The sequence below is a fragment of the Taurulus bubalis genome (genome assembly GCF_910589615.1).
Source record: "Taurulus bubalis genome assembly, chromosome: 8".
NCBI lineage: Eukaryota > Metazoa > Chordata > Actinopteri > Perciformes > Cottidae > Taurulus > Taurulus bubalis.
Genome location: NC_136596.1, coordinates 15,574,580 through 15,600,241, shown reverse-complemented (window position 1 = coordinate 15,600,241; position 25,662 = coordinate 15,574,580). Strand labels below are relative to the sequence as shown.

General features: G+C 41.3%; 1 protein-coding gene across 1 annotated transcript; it reads right to left on the bottom strand.

Moving 5' to 3' along the window:
* Positions 1–2,977: 2,977 nt before the first annotated feature.
* Positions 2,978–7,238, bottom strand: rorb (RAR-related orphan receptor B; the record flags this gene model as incomplete). Its single annotated transcript, XM_079222186.1, has 10 exons — positions 2,978–3,142; positions 3,343–3,455; positions 3,740–3,850; positions 4,073–4,180; positions 4,290–4,422; positions 4,850–4,971; positions 5,487–5,918; positions 6,165–6,306; positions 6,431–6,516; positions 7,220–7,238. The coding sequence occupies 10 exons, from the start codon at positions 7,236–7,238 to the stop codon at positions 2,978–2,980; spliced, it is 1,431 nt and encodes a 476-aa protein (XP_079078312.1).
* Between the last annotated feature and the right edge of the window lie 18,424 nt (positions 7,239–25,662).

Genomic DNA, 25,662 nt, shown 5'->3' with positions numbered 1-25,662 from the left:
TCTTATTGCTACAGTATCTTACTTACAGTGTTGCGTTGCCACTCATTCTTGCCAGCATATCCCCTCTCACAACCCTATCCCATCCCTCTGATTCACAGTCTAACAAGGTAAAATAAAAGCGTCACACACAAAAACTTCATATTCAGAGTTGGAATTCACTGTCCCAGGGGTGTAGTGATGGCGCTTTTTTCATAGTTTACCAGTGGACTTTCCTCGCTGTCCCAAAAGCAGCAAAATAAGCAGTAAACACGATTGTACAGTGGTGACAAGAGCACACCGACATACACTAAATATATATTTTGTTGTGCTACGTAACAATGCTTGTTATATAGTCTGGGCTCTAAAGAGATTTGGACAGTGAATTCATGCTCTATACGCACTGACACACAGACACACACTTATCAAAGCCTTGTCTGGGCAGATTCCACTGCCGCATACCTTGGCGGCGTATGCCATTTTCATCCTAAAAAGTTCTTCTTTCATTATTACATTTTTTTTGTAAATTTGCAAAAATATTAAACCCTCTTTTAATGCAAAGTCAGAAAAAGAGCTTTTCCCTGAGAGATGCTGTGTAGTGCATCGAGCCTTAATGAGCAAGTGATTGTCTTAAAGAGCCACTGGCCTTTGATCTGGAGTCGGGTTATGGGCCAAAGGTAGGATCCTGTGAATGGATCAGATAGATGTGAGCAGATCACTAATGTTTAACATTGACACTTGTTTCTCATGCTGCCGACATTGTTTTGTTCACTATCTGGAAAAAACATGTCAGGATACAAATGGTAATGTTCAAGTGTTAATGTAAATTAATGTGTAACTCTGTCTGTGCTCTGTGAGCAAGTTGGAGATTTGGCCACTGTGTAATGAACCTTTGCAAACAACAAACAACCTAACACAGATCTTCACTTTTTAGTGCTTAAGTCCACTAATCATCAGTAATCATTAAATCAGAGGTAAATGTCTAAGTGCTGTCTTAGATCAGCTTGAAGTTCCACTTAGCAACATTTTCATTTTGTCAAACATGTATTTAGGGAACACACTGTAAAAGTACCATCAGCTGATTAATGCTGTGCTATTATTGTGTAGTTGGTCACTATTTTGGTAAATAGCAAATTTTAAAGGAAGCTCTTTAGTAGAGACTAAATACAGAATTGCAACTAGACTGGGATAAGAACATCCTAAAAAGGTGTAACTGCCGAGTAGAAGCAGGGTGACTTTACACAGTAGCCAAATGCTACATAACATTAATGTAGAAAAAGCTACACATAATGTAAATCGGTAAGTGTAAGGATTATGGAGTGACTTACAACAAAAGCAAAAAAGTGATTGTCTATCAAAGCTTTCTGTGTGAATTGTCAATGTAATATTGCAGCTTTAAGTGTAAAAGATCATTTGAGGCTGATCTGTGTTTCTTCACATATTTCAGTCAGTGCTCTGTGCTATTTCTTAACCCCAGATCATATTGTGCCACATTGTAAACAATGCGGCGTCTGTGGTGGAATGAGATGATTGTTAGACATAATTAATGATCAAGAGTCAAATATAGTGCATTCGAGTTAAAACTGCTACCCTGTTCTGAACAGCTGAACATAGGAAGAGGAGGAAAGGATAGAAGTACGATCAGAAAGGCAGTGTAAAAGTTATTGCTCTTTAGAGAAAAGGGTCCTTCATATTCACAGCCTGGAGTGATTGACATCCATGGACTGATTTGTGCAAATAGTGATGGGAGGGATGAGGGCATACACCACTCATACAGGTTTATGAAGATTGGAAAGTTGTGAGTTAAATTCAAGTTTGATTTTGTTGTCTTTTTTTGGTGGAATTTTTATCCTCTACTTCTTCATTTGTGATTTATATCCACTTGTGTCTGCTGAAATCTCAGGCCAAGGCCCTAATACATAAGAAATAAAGGGCAGGCTGAGGGGAATTTGGGAAGAGGTGGGGTTTAATGTGAGGTCCTTGTTTCTGATTGGTTGTTTCTGGTTGATTGTTCGAAAGCAGTCCAGTATTTAATTGGACGTAATTATTGCAACGAGAACAAAATGATTGATAAAATGGCAAATTTGCCAGATTATATTTCTTGGAAAATAGAATATTTATGTATACGTATATCTTCACCTTGAAAAGTAGTAGCCATTATTTTTTTATATCCTTCATATGCTCTCTTTACATTTCTCATTAGAAGGATGCAGTACCTTCTTTACATATGAACAAAATCCAGACAAGGCTTCTATATATCAACAAAACCCGAATTGAGTCCCGGTTTTACCCAATATTCTTTTACAAGTCTGAACTTTACAAATTCTGTACACAAAAATCTATCAAATAAAACCAAAACACATAGACAAGGTAAAGTCAGCCACAGTGGACTGCTGTATATTTAAATTAGGACTAACTTATTTTAACAGAACAAGAAGTAATACTGGAATCCGCTCTGCACTAGAAGAATATCTACAATAGCTTTTCTAAATCCATAGTTCCCTTCCCCATTCAGCTTCTTCAACTTCACAATTTCTTCATGTGAAAAAAACAAAAATAAAACAAACCAAAAAGATTTTTTTCAAAGTTAAAACAAATTAACTTACCCATTTCTTTTAAAGATTGACAGCTTAAATTGTTCCTAGTTGTTTTAAAGTCTGTACATTTCTGGTCAGTCAGTTCAGTTCAGAAGATGGGAGGAAGCCCCACGCATGTGGTGGCTTGGGGTGAGTTTCATTTATATATACATTCTTCAGACTGTATCGGTGAACAGGATGGGATAAGTGCTTGACATTCCTAATATTGTTGGCGGTAACTGTAAGTTTCTGGCGGACGATTCCTCACCCCCCAGCCTGAAATGAGGCTCGGCAAGTGCAGGAATATGTGGTTGCCACGATGATGACATATTTGACATGGCTGCTGTCGTCTCGTCAGACGTAGCTGTCTTCATATTTTCTTGGTCCTCCGCTGATGCCGTTTGTTGCATTGGGACCACAGGCAGTCACTTGGGCATGGCCATGGCAGAGTTGGGGTCGGGGTTGAAGAGTTCTTTATAGAGCGGAGGGAAGAGGACGTTGACCGTTTCTGGGTGTAGCTGCTGGAAAGCCTGAAGTTCCTCGGTGTGGAGCGTGCACAAGGCGGACAACGTTGGGATTCGGCTGATCAGCTATCAATGAGAAAGAACAAAGACATTTAGGCAGATAAACTACAGACAAGGACAAGGTTAGAAGCAAATTTATGTTTGTTTTTTTCACATTGCTCCACTTCTCCTTGAGGATAGAGGAGCTGTTGTCTGTGCTTGATGCAATGCCAGTGCCTCCATACCGACCATGACATGATTTATTTCACTAAAAAGGCTCGGCCTACCTTAGCCAGTGCGTCTTCGTCCATGTGATTCTTCTGCATAATGTGCTGCAGAGCAAAGTAAATCTTCTCCTGGAGCTTTTGGACTTTCCGAGGCTCCATCAGCCACGGTCGATCTAAGTAGGAAAAAGGAAGTGTTTATTTTTTCTTTAATGGTAACAATTTTGAATTGACGTCATGATTGTAGAGATGTTGATCAAGTTGGCTCAGAGGTGCTTGTACAAAATTGAAGAACTACATGGATTTAATTACTTCAACTGTGATTATGCTGCTTGATACTGACAAATGTAAAAATAACATTTTGTTTTGCATTCTGCTTTGTGCCTTGCTTTTCTGGATGCACAGAGGTTCATGCAGGTTGCTCCCTGTATTATAATAATATTAGGGGATGTGCACTGACCTGTGGAAATTAGTACAGCTGCTGAGAACAGAGCGATCTCCTCCTCTGTCAGCTGCAGTGAACACAAACTCTTGGCAAAGTCAAACACCGCACTCACTAAGTCATCACAACCTTGGAGGGAAACACGGAGAAGAGGACAGAGAAGGGCAGACAAAAAAAGAGATTTTCATTACACTTATTCCGGTCATGTATGCGATGATGAGGATCAAATATCTCACAGGGTAGAGGATTTTTTTCATTTAATTTTTTTCCCTTTCCCCCTTTTTTTTTACAATTTCGACCGGCGTTTTCAATCATTCATACCAATGAAATGCACAGGTAGTAATGTCTTACCTAGAGCTTTGAACATCTGCATGCCTCCGTACTTCCCTTCAAAGAGCACAGTGTTGTTGAGAGGGTTGAAGGCCCTGCACATCCGCACCAAGACTACCTCCAAACAACCTGGATGAACCATGGAGACAGATTGTGATGATTGGCGAACTACATCGTCTGACCTTTAACGTGACAAAGAGATATCCCTGGCCAGTCATTGTTAGTCCAACCAACTCACCTGATTTGAGCAGGAGGATCTGGTCGTTCTGACACAGTTCCATGAACCCTGAGATGCGCTTGGCAAACTCCACCACGTACTGGATTGCATGGGTGATCTGGATGGCACACTGCTGCCACAACACGTCCTGAGGCTGAAAACAAACACACCCAGTTTAGAGGTTTGTGTTCCCTACTGACATGGTTACATGTCAGTAAATTAACTTGCCACCCTTCTCGCACGCATTACTCATTACGAGGACTTGTTTTTACCTAAGTCTGTGACATCTTGGCAAAGTGTTGTTCTACTCTAGCGGGAACTACCTGTTTTGCAATTGTATGTACTTATCCAGATGGTTATATGTCTGTCTGTGGACAAAATGTATCACCGTGAACTAAACTTGACTAAAACTTTAGACGTGTAGTTGAAAAGCCTAGTTTGAAAGAAAAGTGTAAAAAAGGTGTGGTCTAAGCAAGGCCACCGGATGTGTTTTTACTATGGTGGGTTTCATTTCCATGTTAAAAGAAGGGAAAAAGGACAGTTGAACTGTATTTAAATTTGTCCTGGAAATAAAAACTCACCTTGCTCTGGTACATCTTGACCTCTTCATAGGTGTGTGTCTGCCAGGCTAACTGCTGCAGCTCCTCTGTTGTGTACTGACATGTTTCCAAGTGGGACTTGATGATATTCTGAGCAATACGGTCTGGAAGAGAGGATTGTTTGTTTATTCATTTATTTATTTCCGTACATTATGTTCATTCAATTATTTCATTAATGTATTAATGTAATGTATTTGATACAATGGTATGTGACATGTGTTTGGGTGGGGCAAGCAGGTGTGCAATGTACTAAAACAATGTGTTGTGCAATTTATACTGTACTGTAACTATGATCTTGGAAAGTTTCGAGGAAAAGAAATAAGACATTTTTCTTTGCTACCTATTTTCGGCTTAATTTACCATTCCCTTAGATTTGTGTTAAATCCTTCATTTTAACTTAATATTAATTCATACTATACATACAGTAATGTGACACCTTGTTATCTATCTGTGTAAGCCTGTCTGATCTCCTGTTCTGCCCTTAAATTAGCACTCAGGCTCTGTACCAGAACTACTTTGTGGGTTTTTTTCCATGTGGATAATTGAAGTCGATTTTAAATGATGACCCATTCGACGCCGTCTATTTGGAAAACAGAGCAAAATATAATGTAGTCTTTACCCAGCTCTCCCATGCTGACATTATTGGGTCCCAGCTGACTGTCCTGGTAGCCTCCGTAGCTGAACAGGTTGGGCACTGGCGTCAGGTCATACACCGGCTCCTGTTTAATGTGCTTCATGCCCGACATGTCCAACCCTGACTGGTCTGGAGATGGCTGGGTGGAATCCATCCCATAGTATCCCCCTGGTACTCCGCATCCATTACCATGGCTAGCCTTGGGCAGCTCAATGACGTGACCATTGGCATAGGTGCCCCCAATCTCATGATTAAGGGTGGACAGTCCGTTAGTTAGGCTGGACGAGTAAACGCGTGCTAGAGCTTCCGCTTCGCCTGTCTGCTGCTGCTTCTGCTCCAGCAGTAGCGCTTGGTGCTTCTGGACCTCAGCATATAGGCTGTCACGTTGCTTCTTGGACATGCGGCCAAACTTTACAGCTGTACGGGAGGAAAAACAAGGAGGAGAAATGAAATGTTTAAAAAAACAATCTTTTAGATTCTTTAGGTGGCATAAATACGTAAGAAACAAACGAGTTAAAAGCTAATTTTGCAAAACAGTTGGCAAAGCTTTAGTTTAAAAACCAGCACATTAAGTGTACATGCATCTGTTTGTACCACACATATGATAATTCAATGATGATAATTTCTGTATAAACACAAAGATGGTGATATACTGGGCCTCACCATCTCTGGACATTCCTAGGGCGAGACATTTCTGCAGGCGACAGTGTTGGCAGCGGTTGCGGTTGGTTCTGTCGATGAGGCAGTTCCTCTGGCGGGGGCAGGAGTACGCTGCATTGTTTTGCTGACTCCGTCTGAAGAAACCCTGGTCACATGTCAACAAAGAGCATGAATATAGACGCACAGGTACCCGAAGAGCACAGAATGTGCTTGATTGAGTACACAAACAAACAAAACTGACTTTGATGAAGCAGTTTATCGAGTCTCACCTTACATCCCTCACACGTAATGACCCCATAGTGGATACCTGATGATTTGTCTCCGCAGATTTTGCAAGGTATGACTTCGATTTGGGCTACAAGTAAAGAGAAGGGACAGAAAAGACATGCATTACAAAACAAAGTTCTGGACAGGCCATATGCATTTGTTTCTCAATATTAAGAGCGACACCTGATTCAATACCCTCACAGATTTTTAGAGCTCGGCTGGTGGTCTAAATTGAGACGCATAACCTGGTTGGCTGGAGGACCTGATTGAGGTTTCAATGTGTGTACGTGCCTGCGTACAGTATGTGTGCCACTTCGACTTCAGAAGGGCGCAGTGACATCTGGACATTCTGTATGTCCTTGTACGAGCTTTTCTAATGACTGGGACATCGATGACTGCATACATACACACACACACACACACACACACACACACACACACATAAATGACAAGATGGTATTAATTGTGTGTGGGGGTTCTTTTAAAAGGAGAAGACCCCTGAAGATTAGAAAGATGGCCCAGAGTGAGAAAACGGTTTACATCACTGAAGGACCACACTTGGTCTTCCACTCTCTTTTCTCTCTCTATAATAAACACACACACACACACACACACACACACACACACACACACACACACACACACACACACACACACACGCACACACACACACACACACACACATGTTTAGTTCTCCAACCTTTTAAGTAATGTATTTAGTGTTTAGCTTTGTCTTAATCTACAAATGTACTAATTTATTGTAATTACTTTTCATTTGCGTTATTACTCACTGTGTATTGGTAGCTCCATGTACAGTCACAGCCCAAAGGCACAGAATATGAACAAAAAGTATCTCAATGTAACTCGCAGAGGCATCTATTACTGGTGTCTTTGGGCTCATACATAATATGTGGAAAGAGAGAGCCACAGTTTCTTAAGAGATATGAGGTGGATGTAGAGGTAGGCAGGTATGTCTGCTGAGATGACACACCGTCTATAAAGAGATTAGACAGCCTATCTAATCCTAAATTATTTCCTGACGAGCTGGTTCCCTCCTTTGATGAGCATGGGCTTAGCCACATCTGAAATAGCCATTCACATGTAATCTCCCTACATAGTGCTATCTGTAGAAAATTCTGTAAGTTTTATGAATGTTCTGAAAAGTTCAGAAATAGACAAAGTCACCAAGCAGAAGTGAACATACAAGTTTTGCAGTTTTCATTGCGATTTTACAAGTGATTCCCTGAAGAACAATCGGAAATTCACACAGTGTAGCTTGAGTTGGCACTTCATACATTTTTATTAGCCGAGAACAAGTGTGTTTGATTCCCTGTATGTCTGAGTGTGTCTCCCTCTGTATGTGTGCGTGCGTGCGTGTGCACACTGAAGTGTATTTGTAGAAGTTGTATCTGTTTATTTGTGTGCATGTGAGCGTGTCATTTTTCTGGTTTGAAAAAATTAAGTGTGTACAGGTATACAGTAGGTGGAGGAATGAGTGTGCAGTTTATAATTGGATAATCCCATATGAGGATCAATGAAGACAGTTTTGTTTGTCTAAGCGACTGAGCAGGAATAGACAGCCACTCCTGTCTGTCTACTTTACCTGTACTTCAGGTTTGACTGCTTTACAATCAAAGTATTATTAAATCCCTTCCTTAATACAACCATATACTCACAACTAATGCACTAGTGCCAGCTGACAACTTTGCAGCGAGACAACACGGGTTAAGAAAAGTCGTAATATAGAGATAATGATGAAACAGTTATAGAAACAAGTAATCTAACAGAACCACAATATAACTTGCTCATGGAGTCATTCATTTGTTTGTCCTCTCTCCATTCATTCACTTGCTTATCTGCCTCCTTGTGGCCATCAGGAGGCATGACAATGTATCCAAACTACAAACTGACCTCCAGTCTGACGTGACCCTGGACTATGCACCGTCCTTCAGGCCTATTGCATTATGCTTTGTTATACTTATCTTTATAGTGTCATTCAAGATGTGAATGGGCCTTCAGCCTTTTTATTTGTCAACAATAGGTACTATTGTTGTCCCTTCACAGTAGATTGTCTGTGGGTAAATGACCTTTGGACGGTTGTGTGCCTGAGGTAGCTTATGCAGTGAGTTCTGGTCGGTTCAAAAAGTGACCCATTTCCACCAAGTCTTGGCCAACTGGCTCCAAACTGGGTCAGAGCGGAGCATTGGACAGAGACGACACAGACTACACATATACAGAGCTGTCGATGAACGTGGCCTAAAACCCACTATTTATAGTCAGAAAAACAGGTCAGTTGTGCCCAGGACATGCCTGTTATCAACAGACCACTATATGAGCTATGAACAGACAACGATGCATCAGCCACGCTTCTTATCACCTTCTTTATTTCTCCTTTACTGTATTCTTTAGAGTTGTGACTGTTTGTCACATACTTTAGGACAAACTCTTTGATTAAATTGTTAATGTGCATGAAACAGGTGAATCTATTTAGGTTTAGATAAAGCTGTATGTGTTGAGCCCACACCTGCTGCTGCTTTGATGTGGATATGCATACTTATTGTTTCTGTTGATTTTTAGAAAAAGCGCCCAACAATTTTCCAGGAGTGTGTGTTTACTGTTTCTCTCCAGTGATTACATTATATCTTCCCTGTATTCCTTTTTACCCCATGGGAGATTGTACTCCTCTTTGTCATATCATAATGCCAAAAGGAGCAAGGGAGTGTGGGCATGTGCATTGTTTTAATGTGTGTTTCCGAGAGGGTTTGAGTGAGCGTTTCACTTATAAAAAAGACACAGATGAAGATAAAGTATGCGTACATGTCTATGTGTGTTTGACAAAGTGTTTCTGAATATGTGTGTGTGGGTGTGTGTTAGCATTGTTGAGTGTACGTTGTGCTCATTGCCAGCAGGGACTGTCAGGTAGGATATAGGGAGACGGTCATGACAGCATTGCTGTTGCCAGGGTGACCACCCACTCGCTGCAGTCGTCTGGCTGTCACAGCGATGATGTGCTAAGCTGTCACACTCTTAAAGGAAGTGATGTCATCGGTTTGTGGAGCCAACTCAGTCTATCATCAGTGTTCATTCTGTTGGCCTCTCTCAGCAGCGGAGGCTTTGTGAATTGTTTACCAAAGGACTCCCACTTCCATATCCAGTCAACAATACATGCTTGCTGCCTTGTTACACTTTAGCTGTGGATTACGGCAGAATTAAGACATGTTATCTGTTGGGTGCTTCGAGGAGGCTGTGTTCTCATTATTTTTGAAGTTAGGATGTATGATAATGGGTTTTGGGTGTTCGTTTTCATGGTTTTACATTACAGAAGCAATCTTGCAGCTTCAAAGCTATAGACAAAGTGAACTTCTAAAATAGAGTAGCACTTGCAGAGAAAGGTCTCTAATGCAGCCATTCCCCTAACCTCTCTTGACGGGCATCCATTTTCAAACAAAACCTTTTGTTTCTTTTTTTCAGAGATCATTTTGCTGTTAGCTTCTTTCACAGGGTGGGAGGGCCTTCTTTCCGTCCTGAGTTGACGCAATCTGAGCTGAGTGACTGACAGCGTCCTCTGCAAACGGGAGCACGAGTGTTATCCTGAGGCTATTATGTAAGAGAGGGACTACAACGCCGGCGATGCCTCGCCTCAGCTAAGAGGAGGATCAGGCCCGCACAATCTCTTTAGGGAGAAAAAGATGGAGAGAACTAACAAGAGATGAATTTCACGAAGAACAAAGATTGTTGTAGTGTGCACTACATCTATTGCACTACAGTGAGAGTTTGCGGACGTGCGTGCATGTGTGTGTGTGTGTGTGTGTGTGTGTGTGTGTGTGTGTGTGTGCGTAGCTGATTGTGGCCATGAGAGCTGTATTGTGCTGGCACGTGTATTATGATAATTGATTTTTAATGAAGTGAGGATCTCATGTGTATTTCCTGAGCTGGCCCTCTCTCTAAATATAGTCCTAATTATCTACATTGCACTGCAGAAAAAAAAGCATCAACCTAGCACCAATATTTTAATGATAATTCATCTGAAACGCATAAGGGCACACACATGAACATTTCTAAAGGGCAGTTCTCCCCATTTATAATGACAATGTAACAGCAAATGATTGCCACTAGGTGCTGCTATTCATGTTGAGCTTATGTGTTTTGTGTGCATGTGTGTGTGTTTCAAAATGGGCAGACTGGCTATGCATGTTTCATTTATTCAGCCTGCGGGGTGGCTTTACAACAGAAACATAGCCAGAGCAACACACACAATATCGTGCAGTAACATAACAGGGCGTTACACAAAGGAGGTTGGTGCTGTAGTATCACAGCTTATGGAACAGTTGAAATCACTTTCTACCATAACTTTTTTCAATGTAAGGCACTTAAGAAAGGCAAGCACAACTCCTACTGTACTCCCAGGGGTTGGTTTGTTGGGGATGAATGTGGGTGGTATCTCCACTTCATTAAATATATGCATAGCTTCTTGCCTGTTAACTAGATATCTTCTGGGAAAATGAAGGAGATCAACACTTTACTCCCCACCATTCCTTGTTAAATCTGAACAACTCCGGCGCTGGTCTTAGATGTCTATATACTGTGAAATATGCAATCACTGTTCACCATCCATTCCACTTTTGCATTTGTCTCTGAGTGTTCCTCCTCGCTGTAAGTGGCTGTGTGACTGGGAAATCATTTCAGTTTCTGTATTTCATGATCTATTTCCATCTCACAGCGTAACTCTGTCTTCCTTGCAGCGCTTAGAGAGGAACAAGCGTTTTTTTTCCTCTGCCGATGATGAAAAACACAGAGAAAACTTTTGTTGGCGTGATCGCTGAGTGGATTAACACACACAGCTGGGAATAGCGTATAGCAGTGCTGCTCGGGTTATCTCCCTTGTGTCTTCTGTCATGTTTTCACATCATACTGTCCCATTAAAATCAATGAAACACTGCCACTGCATATGGTTTCAAACGGCCTCGCAGTATGTGCTGTCACACTTTTCTTTTTTTCCCGTCAGTTTTTACTGTCTGAAACATCAACTGAATTATTGAAGAGTCGTGGACTATCTGCTCTCCTTAAAAATAAATAAAATAAAGTGCATTTTGCTCACTTTCATCTGCCTGTATGTGCTCTTTACCTCCCTTTGCGACAGTGTATATCATAAATGTCATTGTTTGTGAGCCCTGGTGGCCACTGCAACTCAATATGCAATTATCTTTTGTACCAATACTTGTAAACAAAAACAATACTTTTTTTGGTACTCAAACATGAGGTATATAAATATTTGTATTCTGAATTTTTTTCCCCCATTTAACAAAAGAAGCCAAGCTTCTCAAATTTTGAATGCCAACTAACCATAAGTAGCAATAACAGGACATTCTGTAATGAAATACCATCTACAATAGGCAGAACATACTATATTTCACAGGTTGAGAGAAAATAGTCATGATTTCTGAAAAGAAACATTGCTTTAAGTTTGAGTTTTGAGCAAAAAAGTATTTTTGGGTGCTTCGCCTTACAAGCCGATTGCCAAATAGTGAATACTGGATATACTGAATTGATTAGTTGATGAGCGAAATTTCAATTAGCAATTATTTAGGCAAAACTGCCAATCATTCTCTGGTTCCATCATTTATTTGCTTTGCTGATTTTCTCTGGTTTATGTCATTGGGATTTTTTATTTTTTTATTTGGACTGTTGGTCGGACAAGTCAACTGAAGAGGTCCCTTGGACATTGGGAAAATCGAATGGGAGTTCACTATTTTCCGACATTTTATCGAGCATTTAATGAATATATTTAATGAAAATAATTGGCAGATTAAATGATGATGAAAAAAATAATTAGTTGCGACTCTAAACAGCAACAGTGAACTCAATGGCAGTGATTATCATCCCTCACTCAAAGATGACGCAGTCCTGTACCGTTTTTTCTTGTTTGTACAATCTGCTGTTCTGTGTGTTATAGTAATAATCATAATACCAAGCAGCGTGCCCATCTCCCCTCCCCCATCACCATCCCTCACCGCCATGCATGTCTTTGTCCACTGAGTAATAAAGACAGTCACACTGTTGCTGCATGAGCATACATGCTACCACCCCCAACCTCTGCTTTTCCCATCAGTCTATCGTCATCCCCCCACCCCTCACACACACACTTTGCCAACACACACACACACACACACACACACACACACACACACACACACACACACACACACACACACACACACACACACACACAAATAGTCAGAAAAACAGTCCCTTGCCCTCCCCCCTTGCTGTATGTCAGAGGGCATGAGCTTGTCCAGCCTGCCATGTGGCACCAAAGCACTCTGGGTAATTGCTCAGATAGCAGGTCTGGGATCAGCTGTGGTTTGCTCATAGAATACTTTGCAGCGGCATGATTGGACGCCACTGAGAGGGAACAGAAGGGGGCCACTGGCTGTCATCCAGTGCATCGATTCACATGCACACACACACACACACACACACACACACACACACACACACACACACACACACACACACACACACACACACACACACGCACACACACACTCGCAGAGACACGTTCAGACAGACAGAGGCACATTCAGACATGCTTGAATGCATATATTACTGCAAAATGCTTTTGAAAAAGCAGACTTTACTGTATGATTTCTATGCTGCCCCCCTCTGCCGCCCTACACACACACACACACACACACACACACACACACACACACACACACACACACACACACACACACACACACACATATACACACACACACACACACACACATACACACACACAGTCTCTCACCCAGTGCAGCATGTGTCCTCAGATGGATAAGTGATGAGGCGTGGGAAAAACTCCACAGGGTAAACCCAACCCCTGCCTGAACACATATATATACATACACACACATAGTCTGCCCATCTGCATTCTCCGATCTGCCTCTCATGGTCACTGTACACACACACACACACACACACACACACACACACACACACACACACACACACACACACACACAGGCTCACTCCAGCCCCCTGGATGACCTGTAGGAAGGACCCTGGCGGCCTTTGACCTTTCCTTAAGGACTGAGAAAGTGCATCAGAGTGGAAGGAACGAGTCCAAGTGTGAGAGGTCTGCATCTGGTCATTACCGTCCTGAAATCAACCATGAGAATGCACACATACTGAGGCGCTCTTACTGACATGCACACACGCACAAAACACACACAAAGAGTGCTTGAAGCTCTCTTATAAAAATAAAAAAAACGTTTTATATATATATATATAACGTTTTTTTCCCCTCTCTCATGCCTTTAGCGGACATGTGTGCACACTGAGCTGTTAAAGCAGAGAGCGGCGGCTGTGGTGTTTATGTTTTGTCCCGATGCAGAGAAGAATATGTTTTCACACACACACACACACACACACACACACACACACTGACTGAGATCCTGTCGTGAGGTGAGAAAATAATGTTTTGTTGGCCATGTCTTCATCCTCCCGTAACCTCTCGCTCCTCCTCCTGTGTTTTTTCTCTTGAGCCTAATTGTAGATGACAGTGTGTGTGTGTGTGTGTGTGTGTGTGTGTGTGTGTGTGTGTCTTTGAGGGGGAAGGGAGAGGAAAGGTGGCCATCCCAGTGTAGAAAGAGATAGAAAGAGGGGGAATCCATGGAGAGAATGGACTAAATTGCTTTCAGTTCTTTGATAATGTGTTGAGAAATATGTCCTCGGTGTCGCATCTTATAGTGATAGTGTGTTCTCAGTCAGATAAAAGAGGAGCATCAACATGAGTGAGGTTGAATGTATTTCAAAGCTTTAAGGAAGAGAGCGGCTCTTAGTATGAATAGCTGACTGAATGAAATCACTGAGAGAAAAATGGAAACTGTCTCTGTGTAAATGTATCAAAACTATTTCCTTTCCAATCTGACTGGATGATGTTGAAATTGTTTGTGAGAAAGTACATATTCATAATGTATAGACGTGTGTGTGTGCAGTGGTAGAAAGTGATGAAGTCAACTTTTAAGTACTTCAATTTGTGCTACTTATTTCTTCTACTCTCGTACATTTCAGAGGAAATGTTGTATAACCTCACTACATTTATCTGAAAGCCACAGTTAGTAGTAGTTACTAGTTACTTAGCTTAGCTAGACATGTGATCAACAAATAATATAACATGTATTCTAATAGATTCAACTTTGTATAGAGCACACAAGTTGAGATTTGCTCATCCTTGACCAAAATATGTTGATATCTATTATGTTTATATTTATACGATAATGTGAAACTATCAGTTTGAACGAGAACATATGAATGAGTTACTGTTAAAAAAGGTTGGAATGTGTGCTTTTCAGTGCGTCTGTTTAAGCAACTGTGTGAGCACGCATGTGTGTGAGTCTATGTGTGTGTCCTCTCTCAGGGATGGCTGCTAATAGCTCGCCTCGGGCAACAATTTAACTCAGCCTAACAAGGTTCTCCCCAAAGTGGCCCCAGGGGCATCTCTCACAGAGGCAAATTGATCACAAAGACTATCACACAGCTCGGCTCTGCTTTGCCCAGCCTGCTCTGCTCTTCACCTTCTCTCTCTCTCTCTCTCTCTCTCTCTCTCTCTCTCTCTCTCTCTCTCTCTCTCTCTCTTTCTCTCTCTCTCTCTCTCTCTCTTCCCTCCACCCCCAGTGGGATGATTTAACAGAATGCGTTATGAACATTAAATCTGAGTCGAGAGAGCGAAAGCAGCAGTCTTGGTTTCATAATCACATTCTCTTTGTGAATGACAGGAGACCTCACATCAACAGCCACAGGACACACCATTGAACACACACACACACACACGCACAAACTCATGGTTACTCAGGATTTGGACGGAGAGAGAGAAAGAAGATAGACCTAATAAGAGTCTCTTCAATGAGATTACAAGCACTAAAACAGGCTAATCTTTGTCATTAAGAAAAGATGCCGCAGTAGGTTAAGTCATATTATAGGCTTATTGTTGCTAGTGCGTGCTATGCACCTGCCAACACTGAACACCTTCACAGAGTATACACATTCAGCCACATGGTCTGGACATTTCAAGTCGATAATGTTGTCTTTCTTTTTGAGTCTTCTTCTTTGTAACTATTGGGAGACAAATGCTGCTTTTTCATGCAAAAGTAGTCCCAGTCATAGCAATACGGTATTTACAAGTAATCCATGTTGTTTGAGTAAGGAAATAAAAAAACAGCTGTTTTAAACTTCAAGACTGCGTTTCCACTTAAGAAATAGGTTTCTTAACCTATAAATGATAATTGAATCTATATGTATATGTATAAATAAGATATTTGAATGTTACACTGACACAAACCTACAGTATATGGACTAATCTGCTTTGAGTGTTAGCTAAAGTCTCGTAGGTAGTTTGCAAGTGTGGACTTTGGACGCTACTATTATGGGTGCTGGCGTTATTCATTGCTAAGGGCTAGTTTGCAAGTGTATCGTGAGGACAGGGCAGTCTGTATCTTCATTTGTGTGTGTGTGTGTGTGTGTTTGTCAATGCGCATGAAAGTAAACACAATCTACTGTTTTATCCACCGTCTACCCTGCTTTTCTTTACTTTTGCACATACACACACACACTCTTGCTCAAGCACACACATGCACGATTACACTATTATATAACTCTTTAGTCTGTCTCTTACTTGCTCTCTCTTTTCTTATTTCACTCATTCACTCATTCACATTCTCCCTTCTCAACTTTCTCTTCATCGCCAGCATTGTATTACTCTTTTTAAACAACTTCATTCAACTCATAGATTCCTAAATATTTCCCAACCTTTTCAAAGTAGATGTAGAGCAGTCGAGAAAAGGACATATTTTAATTCACACTAAATTCGAAATGAATAAATTCACTAAATGATTTTCCGATTACAATTTTCCTGCTGCCAAAATGCTATTTACTCATGCATTAATCCAATAGTAGATGCTCTACATGGTTCTTCTAAACAGAGAAGCGCAGGTGAACATGCTCTCTGACTTTGGACTATCAGACATTGCACGCTGTATATCTCTGACTGATTGTGAGGAAGCAAAACTCAATTCTTGCTCAAGTGTCCTTGATACGAGCATATACATTTCTTTTTCTTCATAAAAGCTACCCATCCAATGATATCTATGGTCCCTCTGTTCATATATTACTCGGTTGCTCTTAACAAGCGCAGTCACTCTCTTCCCCCGTTTTTTTACTTCAATGCAAATCGAAGGAAAATGTGAATATTGAATATCATTGTGCCTCCATTGAGACATGCTGGCTTCATGGATGAGTAAAACTGACAAAACAGAAGGAGCTGTCAGAGGACTCTATGACTTCAAGGCAGATTTAGAGTTTAGGAGTGGTTCAGGCTGAAATCCCTCCTGGCTAAGATAAAGTGGAGACACAAACCGAAGCGTGCCGTATAGCCCACGCTTTGTGTGTATAAAGATTAAAAATAAGAGAGAGAGAGAGAGAATTGACTGAGGAGAAAAACTGTTCGCCTAGACTCCACCAGACAGCCGCAAAGGGATAAAACCAACATGGAGCGCACGCTGAGCACATGCTAAACAAACACGAGCTATGATAGCGGCTCAGTGGGACCACAGAAGTGCTATTCAGGCCACACACACACAGCATGCTGCAATGGTTTTGGTAGACGGCTTAAAAAAAGGTCAGGCAGACACACTAGGTGAGGCGTAGACTGTGGGTAAATCAAAACAAGTGAAAAGACAGTGAGAGGGAAGTGAGTCCTGAATGTAAGCTTGCGTTTATTGCAACAGTACTCTGCCGGTACCTCAGTCAGTCAGTGGCTGTGTTGAGGGATTAACAGTGTGGCCTGCATGGGCTTGGGGTAATCTCTCCTCTCTTCTTACATAACACTGTGCCATTAGTCAGCACAAACGCACAATAAACAACACAATCAACAACACCGAGCTCGACAACACACTACACAGACCCAGATAACGCTGCAAACCGGAGATTCACTCAGACCAGGTGCTGACATGATGTGCACAATAAGTGATTTCATGGCAACAATGGAAAACAGTGATTTGGTGACACAAGCTGTGCGCCAACCTGCTGTTTCTGACTGAGGATGGTGCTGCTGGTTTCCAAATAGGCTCCCTTGTCAGTCACTACAAAGTATGCAAGTTTCTATTTGGTATAGTTGTTCATTGTTGTTGCTATTTGTACCAACTTCTGGTAACACAGGTGTTTAATATAGACTCGCTGTTAAATCTTTCTCTCTTTGTTTTCTTAACCCCCCTTTGTAGCATTTTTAAGCACTATAGAAACATGTAAGTAATGGTTTATAATGTACTGCAATGTTGTTGTGAGTAGATGCAAAGTATGTTTTGTGTTTATTAATGTGTAGTAATTGTAAACAATTCTAACTTCTCCTATGTCAACACATTTTATTTTATTACGACTGTGTTTTACTATCTTGTCATTAATTTTCTGTTTATAAACCAGCATACACGTATGGGTGCCCACAGGAGGAGTTATAGTTGCTGACACAAACATGAATAAACACAACTACATCTACATTTATGGTGCGTTATAAAGCACTTGTTCAATGTTCACTTGTAAACGCTAAATACGGGTCTTACAGTACCAATATCTTATGCAACATTGACTGATTTCATATATATTACAAAATTATAGGAACAAACAAATAATAAAATAAGTAGTACATATTTTTAGAATTTCTGCTTGTGGATCTAAATCTAAAAGTTGCATACATGTATGTACGTGCCATAGATTTATCTAAACAGACTACTTCCGTTGGCTTCGACTAAAAATTGATCCCGGGATGCTTTAGAATCCGACAAATCAATGCTAACACAAGCCTCCAAAGCAGGATTGGATTAATTCTATTGGCATGAGGCCGTCATGCGTAGTATTGCAGCTGTTTGTGTGTGCGTTCATGTATTTTTAGTGCTTTCTGTGTTTGTATGAGAGCACATACCATCTTGCGAGGTAATATGAATGACGTTGAAATTGGAATAACCACTGATGTTGTCACCGTTGCTGTAGATTGTAGCCTAACATTTTTCTGTGCTCTTTTTTTGACACTGCTTCAACGCCTTACTGGTTTCTTGCTCTCTCACACTCTCCCATTTTCTGTCATCCTATCTTTTTCCATGGTGAAGGAGCATGGGAGATTGTGATTGATTGACACATACTGCTAACAGAGGACATCAAATGGTGCTGTGAACCCTCCTTCCCTGTTGCTCCCTCCATCGCTGAACTCTTGGACCTGTCTGACCCGGGCCCTTCTATGTGGTGTATAAGCTCTTAGACTTCTACCAGTAATACAAAGGTTAAAGGGGACAAATGTAAGGAAACTAGACAACGACGTGCAGGATTAATGTCTATAAAGCCAATTTATGTTTGTGATAAATGTTCAAATCCCTCTAAGTGGGAACAGAAGAGGTTGCTTATAATGATTGTAACTAAATTAAAACATTTAGTTGGAGGAAGTTGATGATGTTGTGTTTTATTTCTGGAAGTATATGACTTCTAACATTTAAATGCAATGATCACTGCAATTATTATCAATTCAAATCAAAATAGTGCCGAATACTTTTTATTTGTTGTCCATTTTTTAAATACATATATACAGGCCCAATTCTAGAATTAGATAATATCCCAAAAATTAAACTTTACTGTCAAAAACCTTTTTGCCACTCAAAAAACAATGTCACAGTTACTGATGTAAATTCATCACGGAACTTCTTTATTTTTTTAGAGAAACACTGTTCACAACATCATCATGTTGCCATTGGAAATACAGAAGTAATTACCTTGTTAATAAAATCCTACACAACACTGAGCCATAATGAAAAAAATATAATAGGCCATTTTCTGAGATTTTGAAAAGGTCCTGATGATATTAATCTGTGTAATTTCACTATTTCCTGGTCAGGCGATGGGGTGACATCATCTTCGGTCAGGGCTTCAGGAGTTGTGGCTATTGTTAAATGATAATTACCACGGCTCATGAGGGGCCTCTATTTTTTAGAACCTTGTGGTTGTGAGCACATTTCTGTGTAAGGGCAGCCGAGACTCCACACACACACACACACACACACACACACACACGCACGCACGCACACACACGCACACACACGCGCACACACACACACACACACACACACACACACACACACACACACACACACACACACACACACACAGGTTGAGAGTGGGGGCCGCACGGCCCACACTGATTTAATTCTATCTGACAAAACCCTTTGGGGCGTGCAGAGGGAGAGAGGAAGATGGAGAGAGAGAGGGAGAACGAGAGAGAGACATGGAGAAAGAGGGGTGAGAGAGACGCTTCAGGGGCCTCTTCTGCCAACCACTGCTATAAAGTGAAAGCAGGAGCTTTCGGTATACCCCCCAAAGCTTCCCATGCACGAGAGTGGTCGCGAGGCCCATTAAAATGTGGTTAAAATACAAGGTGCATGACAGAGGAGTTTTCCATGGGATAAGAGAGAACAAGAAAAAGAGAGAGAGAGATGGGAGGTGTTTGGCCTTCTCATGTTTTTGTTGCCCGAGGTTTGATGGCCTGAAGCTGTGATGGCAAGAAGCTCGATATGACATTCAAACACAAAAAGCATCAGGAAACAGATGGATAGATGGATGAATAGATGGATAGTTTTAGATATATGTTTGAACATTTATGTTTGTAAATACTGGATTAAAATTGGGTTGAATCCATACAATTGTATTTGTAGTTCATCAAATTCATAGACATGTAATTAATAATGACATAACAATCTGTTAAATAATAATACTGGCCACATATGTATAGTCTGATAATATTACTACAAAACTAGACATCTGATTACAATATGGCCATTGTCCAATGTAGAAAGTCAGTATAAGTATGTGTTTTATTTTTAAGAAGATGCAAACTGTATATTCATTTGACACTCTGATTTTTTTTCTCTTCCTTCTCCAACTTGATGTCGCAACACTCTAAGTTTAAATGAGTTTGATTGTTTCTTATATTTAAAACATCCAGCTGAACGAGTGTTGCAACTCTGCGTCAGCGATAATTGCACTAGGCTAAGAGCAGTATTTAAAAACAAATCCAAACACACTCAGCTGATAATAATCAGCTGAAATATTAAAGCATTCATAAAGCGACCGATAAACTGCAAATACCGATTGAGGAGAAACGAATACACGCATTTTCCTGATTTATAGGGAATTTAAATATAACTCCAAGGAAAGGCTTAGTGAGAGTGGAAATAGTTATGTTACCCTATGTGTGTGTGCGTGTGCGTGTTGATAGAGAGAGAGAGAGAGAGAGAGAGAGAAAGAGAGAGAGAGAGAGAGAGAGAGAGAGAGAGAGGGAGAGAGTGCGTGTGCGCGCAGGACGACATTGACGTTTAATTTCAACATCCCCGGCGTGGTGCAGAACGTTACGGAAATGGGTTAGTGGAGCGCAAGAAAAGTCTCCAATAAAGTTTATCCCCGGAAGATAACGAGATAAAGTTGTCTTTCTTTGCCCAACACCTGCTCTGACCTGGGGGCAACCTATCCGCAGGTTCCGTTGGCTTGGGAGCTAAAACTATTAAAGCTTTAATCAAACATCATGCGGCACTTTTAATTTGCAATCACAGACTCCAATGGCGCAACATACACACACGCACACACGCGCACACACACACACACACGCACACACGCACACGTACACAAAACACACGCAGAGTCCCCAAATAGATGTTTACATGTACAGGGTAAGGTGCTGAGACATGCAGCCACACTCTCTCCGCTCGCAGGTGAAACAGTGACAAAACCGCTTCGCTGCTGAAAACTCCCAGAATAAACTTTTAAGGCCAAAAGTGGGATAAACCCTGCCCGTGCAATACGCGTGTGTGCACGTGTGTGTGTTTAGCGGGATGAAGCTTTGGGGGAAACGCGGCGGTGTTTGGAGCAGTGGTATGGTCTTACCTCGCATGGTGTTGGCGGTGCTGGAGCTGGTGCTGAGGCTCGCTTCCCAAAACAGCAGTCATGAAGAAACAAACATAAACACTTGAAACGGGAGGGATGGGGGGATGCGGGGGGAAGATCCTCGGTTAAAAATGACAACAACAACGAAAAGAGTGTTGATGATCTGCGTCGACGTCCACGGGCTGCCCTGAGTGGAGGCGTCTCTGCGCTAAAAGCATCCCAGACCGGGGCGAAGGAAGTCGGGCTGAGGTTGCACGGTGCGTCGGTCGTTGCGCTCTGGTAGTGCGGTCGCTTTTCTCATGACATCTACGCTCTCACCTCTATGGGAGGGTTTCACTGTTTTCTGTGGGCTGAGGGAGGAAAGAGCGTATAGGAGAGGCTTTACCCGGCGGCCGTGATTGGACTGGAGCACTATCCGCTCCTCCCACTCTCTCCTTCTCAGCCTCCAGCCCTTAGCCTTCTCACACACACACACGCACACACACACGCGCGCACGCGCATACAGCCTGAGCGCACTCTGCTGCTACAGTAGGGAGCTCAGGCAGCAAAGTTTTAGTGTCACCGTTAACATTTAGTCTGCTCCATGCAATTTAGACTATTTCCATGCATGCAAAGAATGAAATATTTAATCTGGTCTCACATCCAGGAGGCCACTGAGATCTTACATTCTGCACAGACGGAGGAGATTATTTATTCCCCTTGGTCCCCTTCCAGTTTTATTTGTTTGAACATTTTCATAGAAACACGTAGCAGTAAAATCAATTAATAAAAACATGTTGGTAAAAAAAACAAAAAAACAATGAACAAATGTCTTATAGTTTCAAAGACATGCTTTAAAAACATATAAACTTGATTGATTGCTTGTGCTTTTCCGATATTCGCGTGATTAATATTGCTGATATAAGTGACATATATTATGAAACAATGCTGATAAAGATACTACATAGGCTGTTCATTGATACAGACAAACAATTGACATATCATGACAACCTTGCAGATACCAATAGATATGATTGGGAAGGTTTAACGTAACTATTGAGCACTGCATCTCTCAATCCTTCATCTGAGAAACACTGAAATAATGACCTGGAAAAATTAAAGAGTAAATGTTAAACCACTGTACTGTACAGACTGACCCAGTGTGTGCTGCAGGTTATGTCGCATGTGTTTTATGCAAGCTTATACCTGATTTAGTTATTCAATTTAATGCGGATGGATGTTCTCTTTATTACATTTTACAGGCTTTCTTTTCAATATATATATATATATATATAAATATATATATTCACAGTGTTGGTAGTTTGGTATAGCTTGATGTACAGTGCGTGGTTTAATGTATTTTATGGACTACTGTAAGACTACTGTAAGACTGCTTGGCCTTCTATGGGAACTACAGTAGAACATGGAACAATATGTAGACCAAAGCATGAGATAATATTTTTGATGACATTTTTTTGAAGGTTAAACAGTGTTCTTGTCTTATCATTACATTTTACTTGTAGATAACCACAGCATACTCTAGTGATCACAAGGTAGACCCTGACTGACCGAGCCAAAAGGAAACCCCACCAAGTCTCCTTTGACCCCAGACCGACACCTGGTGACCTCTGGTGCTATTATGCTCAGTGCAATATTCAGAAAATGTAAAAACTGATCTTGTCATGAATGGGCAGAAGTGACTGTCTTTCCTGTCGGTGCTGAAAAGAGCCACTCCTGTCACACACGGTTATTGTCACGCCGGCGTTCAGCGTCTGTCAATAGAGATTTTCTCAGAAATAACACTTCTGGAGCTTCTGCACATCTGTACGAGGCAGGAGAGAGGCAGGTGGGTAAGAGGCACTTTCACCCCCAATATCTTTGAGCCTTTTTAGCTGTGGCCCAGGGAGAGAGAGAAACAGAGAGAAACAGAGAGCGAAACTGCCCCAAGCACATCTCCACTGACCTACATTTCATCTCTCGCTTTTTTCCACTCTACCATTTTTTTTTCATCTCTTATTTCTCCTGAACCAACAGCTCCATAATTGTGATGTAATGACCAAAGCAGGCGTGGTAAAATCCCAGACTGGTCAGGATGAAGCACAGGCAGACAGAAGAAAAGAAAAAGAAAAGAAGAGACAGTGAAAGACAGACGAGGGGGGGTAGTTAGCTCTTCAAAATACAATAAAGGTTTCATCCCTTTTTTGTCAAAACTATAAAATGTGTCCTTATGTGATCTGTGTGCTGTGTGGACTTCAATCCATCTGAGGGCTGGGGACTCCATTAAGAAGGATTACCCTTCATTGCCAACTATTCACTGCTCTCCCAAAGCCGCAGATAGCAGAGAAATTACTTTAAACATGACCGAATATGTACATCGTCTGTTAAGTGAGTATCGGAAGCAAAGGAACGGAGAGGTTGTGTTTGATGAGATATACTGGAGTGAGATAGGCTGCTCTGTCCATATGGTGGTAAGAGGGAGGATGGGAGCAGGAGAAGCAGACCGGGCCATGCCTAAGGGCTGAACTTGGAGAAGGAGAAAGCAGCACTCTGCGCTGAGATAGGATCTTAGGTCCTTCTGCCTTTATGTTTCACTGTCTGTTTCTATTGGCTGCCTGACTGCCCATTATGTCTGTCTGTCTGTCTACCTGTCTGGCGGACAGTCCTCCTTCCTTGAAGGTCGTCAAATTTATACTGATTGGCCTTGATATTGTTGTGTGTCCATAACGTCTGTCATTTCTTTTCATGCTTGCATGCATTTTTTTCTGTTCATTTCAGTATGTCTTCTCCTTCTTGTCTCCTCGTCCCTCCTTTTTTTCTTCCCTGCTGGCGCCGTGGCTCTAGACATGGCAATGTCAATCTGTCGGACTGTCCACCACTTTGGTCCGGTCTGAATTCAAATCTATTTTTAATTATTGGATATATTGCTTGAGATTCGGTACAGACGTTCTTTGTGCCAAAATGATTCATCTTAATAAATGTGATTATCTGTTCATGACAAAATATGGGGGAAAAAACCCACTGACATTCCCATCAGCCTCAGCTGTTGTTTGTATTTAGTGTCAACTAGCAAATGTTAGCATAGCACACTAAGTTGGTGAACACATGTAAGATGACAGTATTTAGCTTAACGTACTGCTGAGCCAAAGTACAGCCTCACAGAACCATTAGCATCGCTGTAGACTCCTACTCAGTATCTAAGTTACACAGGCTGCGTAGCCAACGGTGTTTTGGCAGCCCTCAGGTCTCAACACACGTTTTTTTAGGCAGAGATCCCTAGCTGATTCCTTTTGTGTTGAATACCGAGTCCGATCCGACATATTTTCCTAATTGTTGACTCAATATCTATCCGACACTATATGTTTCATGAGCTACTTGATCGAATTACTGGAGGTCCTGGTTAAAAGGTATTACTTGAATTTGTTGTACATTACATTTAGCCACGTTCAGTCACTGAGCAGTGTGTCCAAATAGCTTTTTCACATTTATGAATTCTCATTTTCACTCACACATGCAGCAAAATGTTCGTAGTGCTGCATCACTGGGATTAAAATATGCCCAGATCGGCCCTGATACCAACCCTCAGGATCAACTCGGGACATCTCTAGTAGTTACGCAATCTAAGTAAAATGGAAGAAGATAAACTCGATGCGTGTCTGTTCTGTCAGACACATATGAGACTGCATCCTGTTTAAGTCTTGTTTAAGTCCTGTTGGAACCCATAGTTTTCCCTCTTTGTTGACAATAACATAAATAAATCCCATTTTGCTTTATTGTTATAACATTGATGAATGGCCTTTTCCCCTGCAACGCCTTTGCTATCCCATCTAATGCTGTACCTGCTCCACATCAATGTTGTTTTGAAGAAGGAGTAGAAATGTGGTGCAAACATTGATATGTCAAAGTTTAGTGTTGTCAGACAGTACATTGCACATATGTGTTTTTTTGTGGAAACACAGTGGCAGACTGATACTTTCACTACAGTTACCCCCTATAGGGTAGATCTGATTAGAGTTAAAGCACCTTGCTGAATAATCTGCATCATAAGGCCTTTTCTTTTGAATGAGACATGATAATCTATGTCGATTGAGTTTGACTGAAAGCATGCACGCAAAACAATTTAGATTTTTTTCATCATTGAGTTTGAGTTTGGATAATGCAATTTAAACACAATATAAATGCAACTCAAATACAGTACAACAAAGACTCAAGCAGAAGAAACCTGATTATTGCAATTTGCTTGTATCTCAACAATAAAACAAAATGATGATCAAGCAAGTGTGGGAAGAGCACACCATTGGAG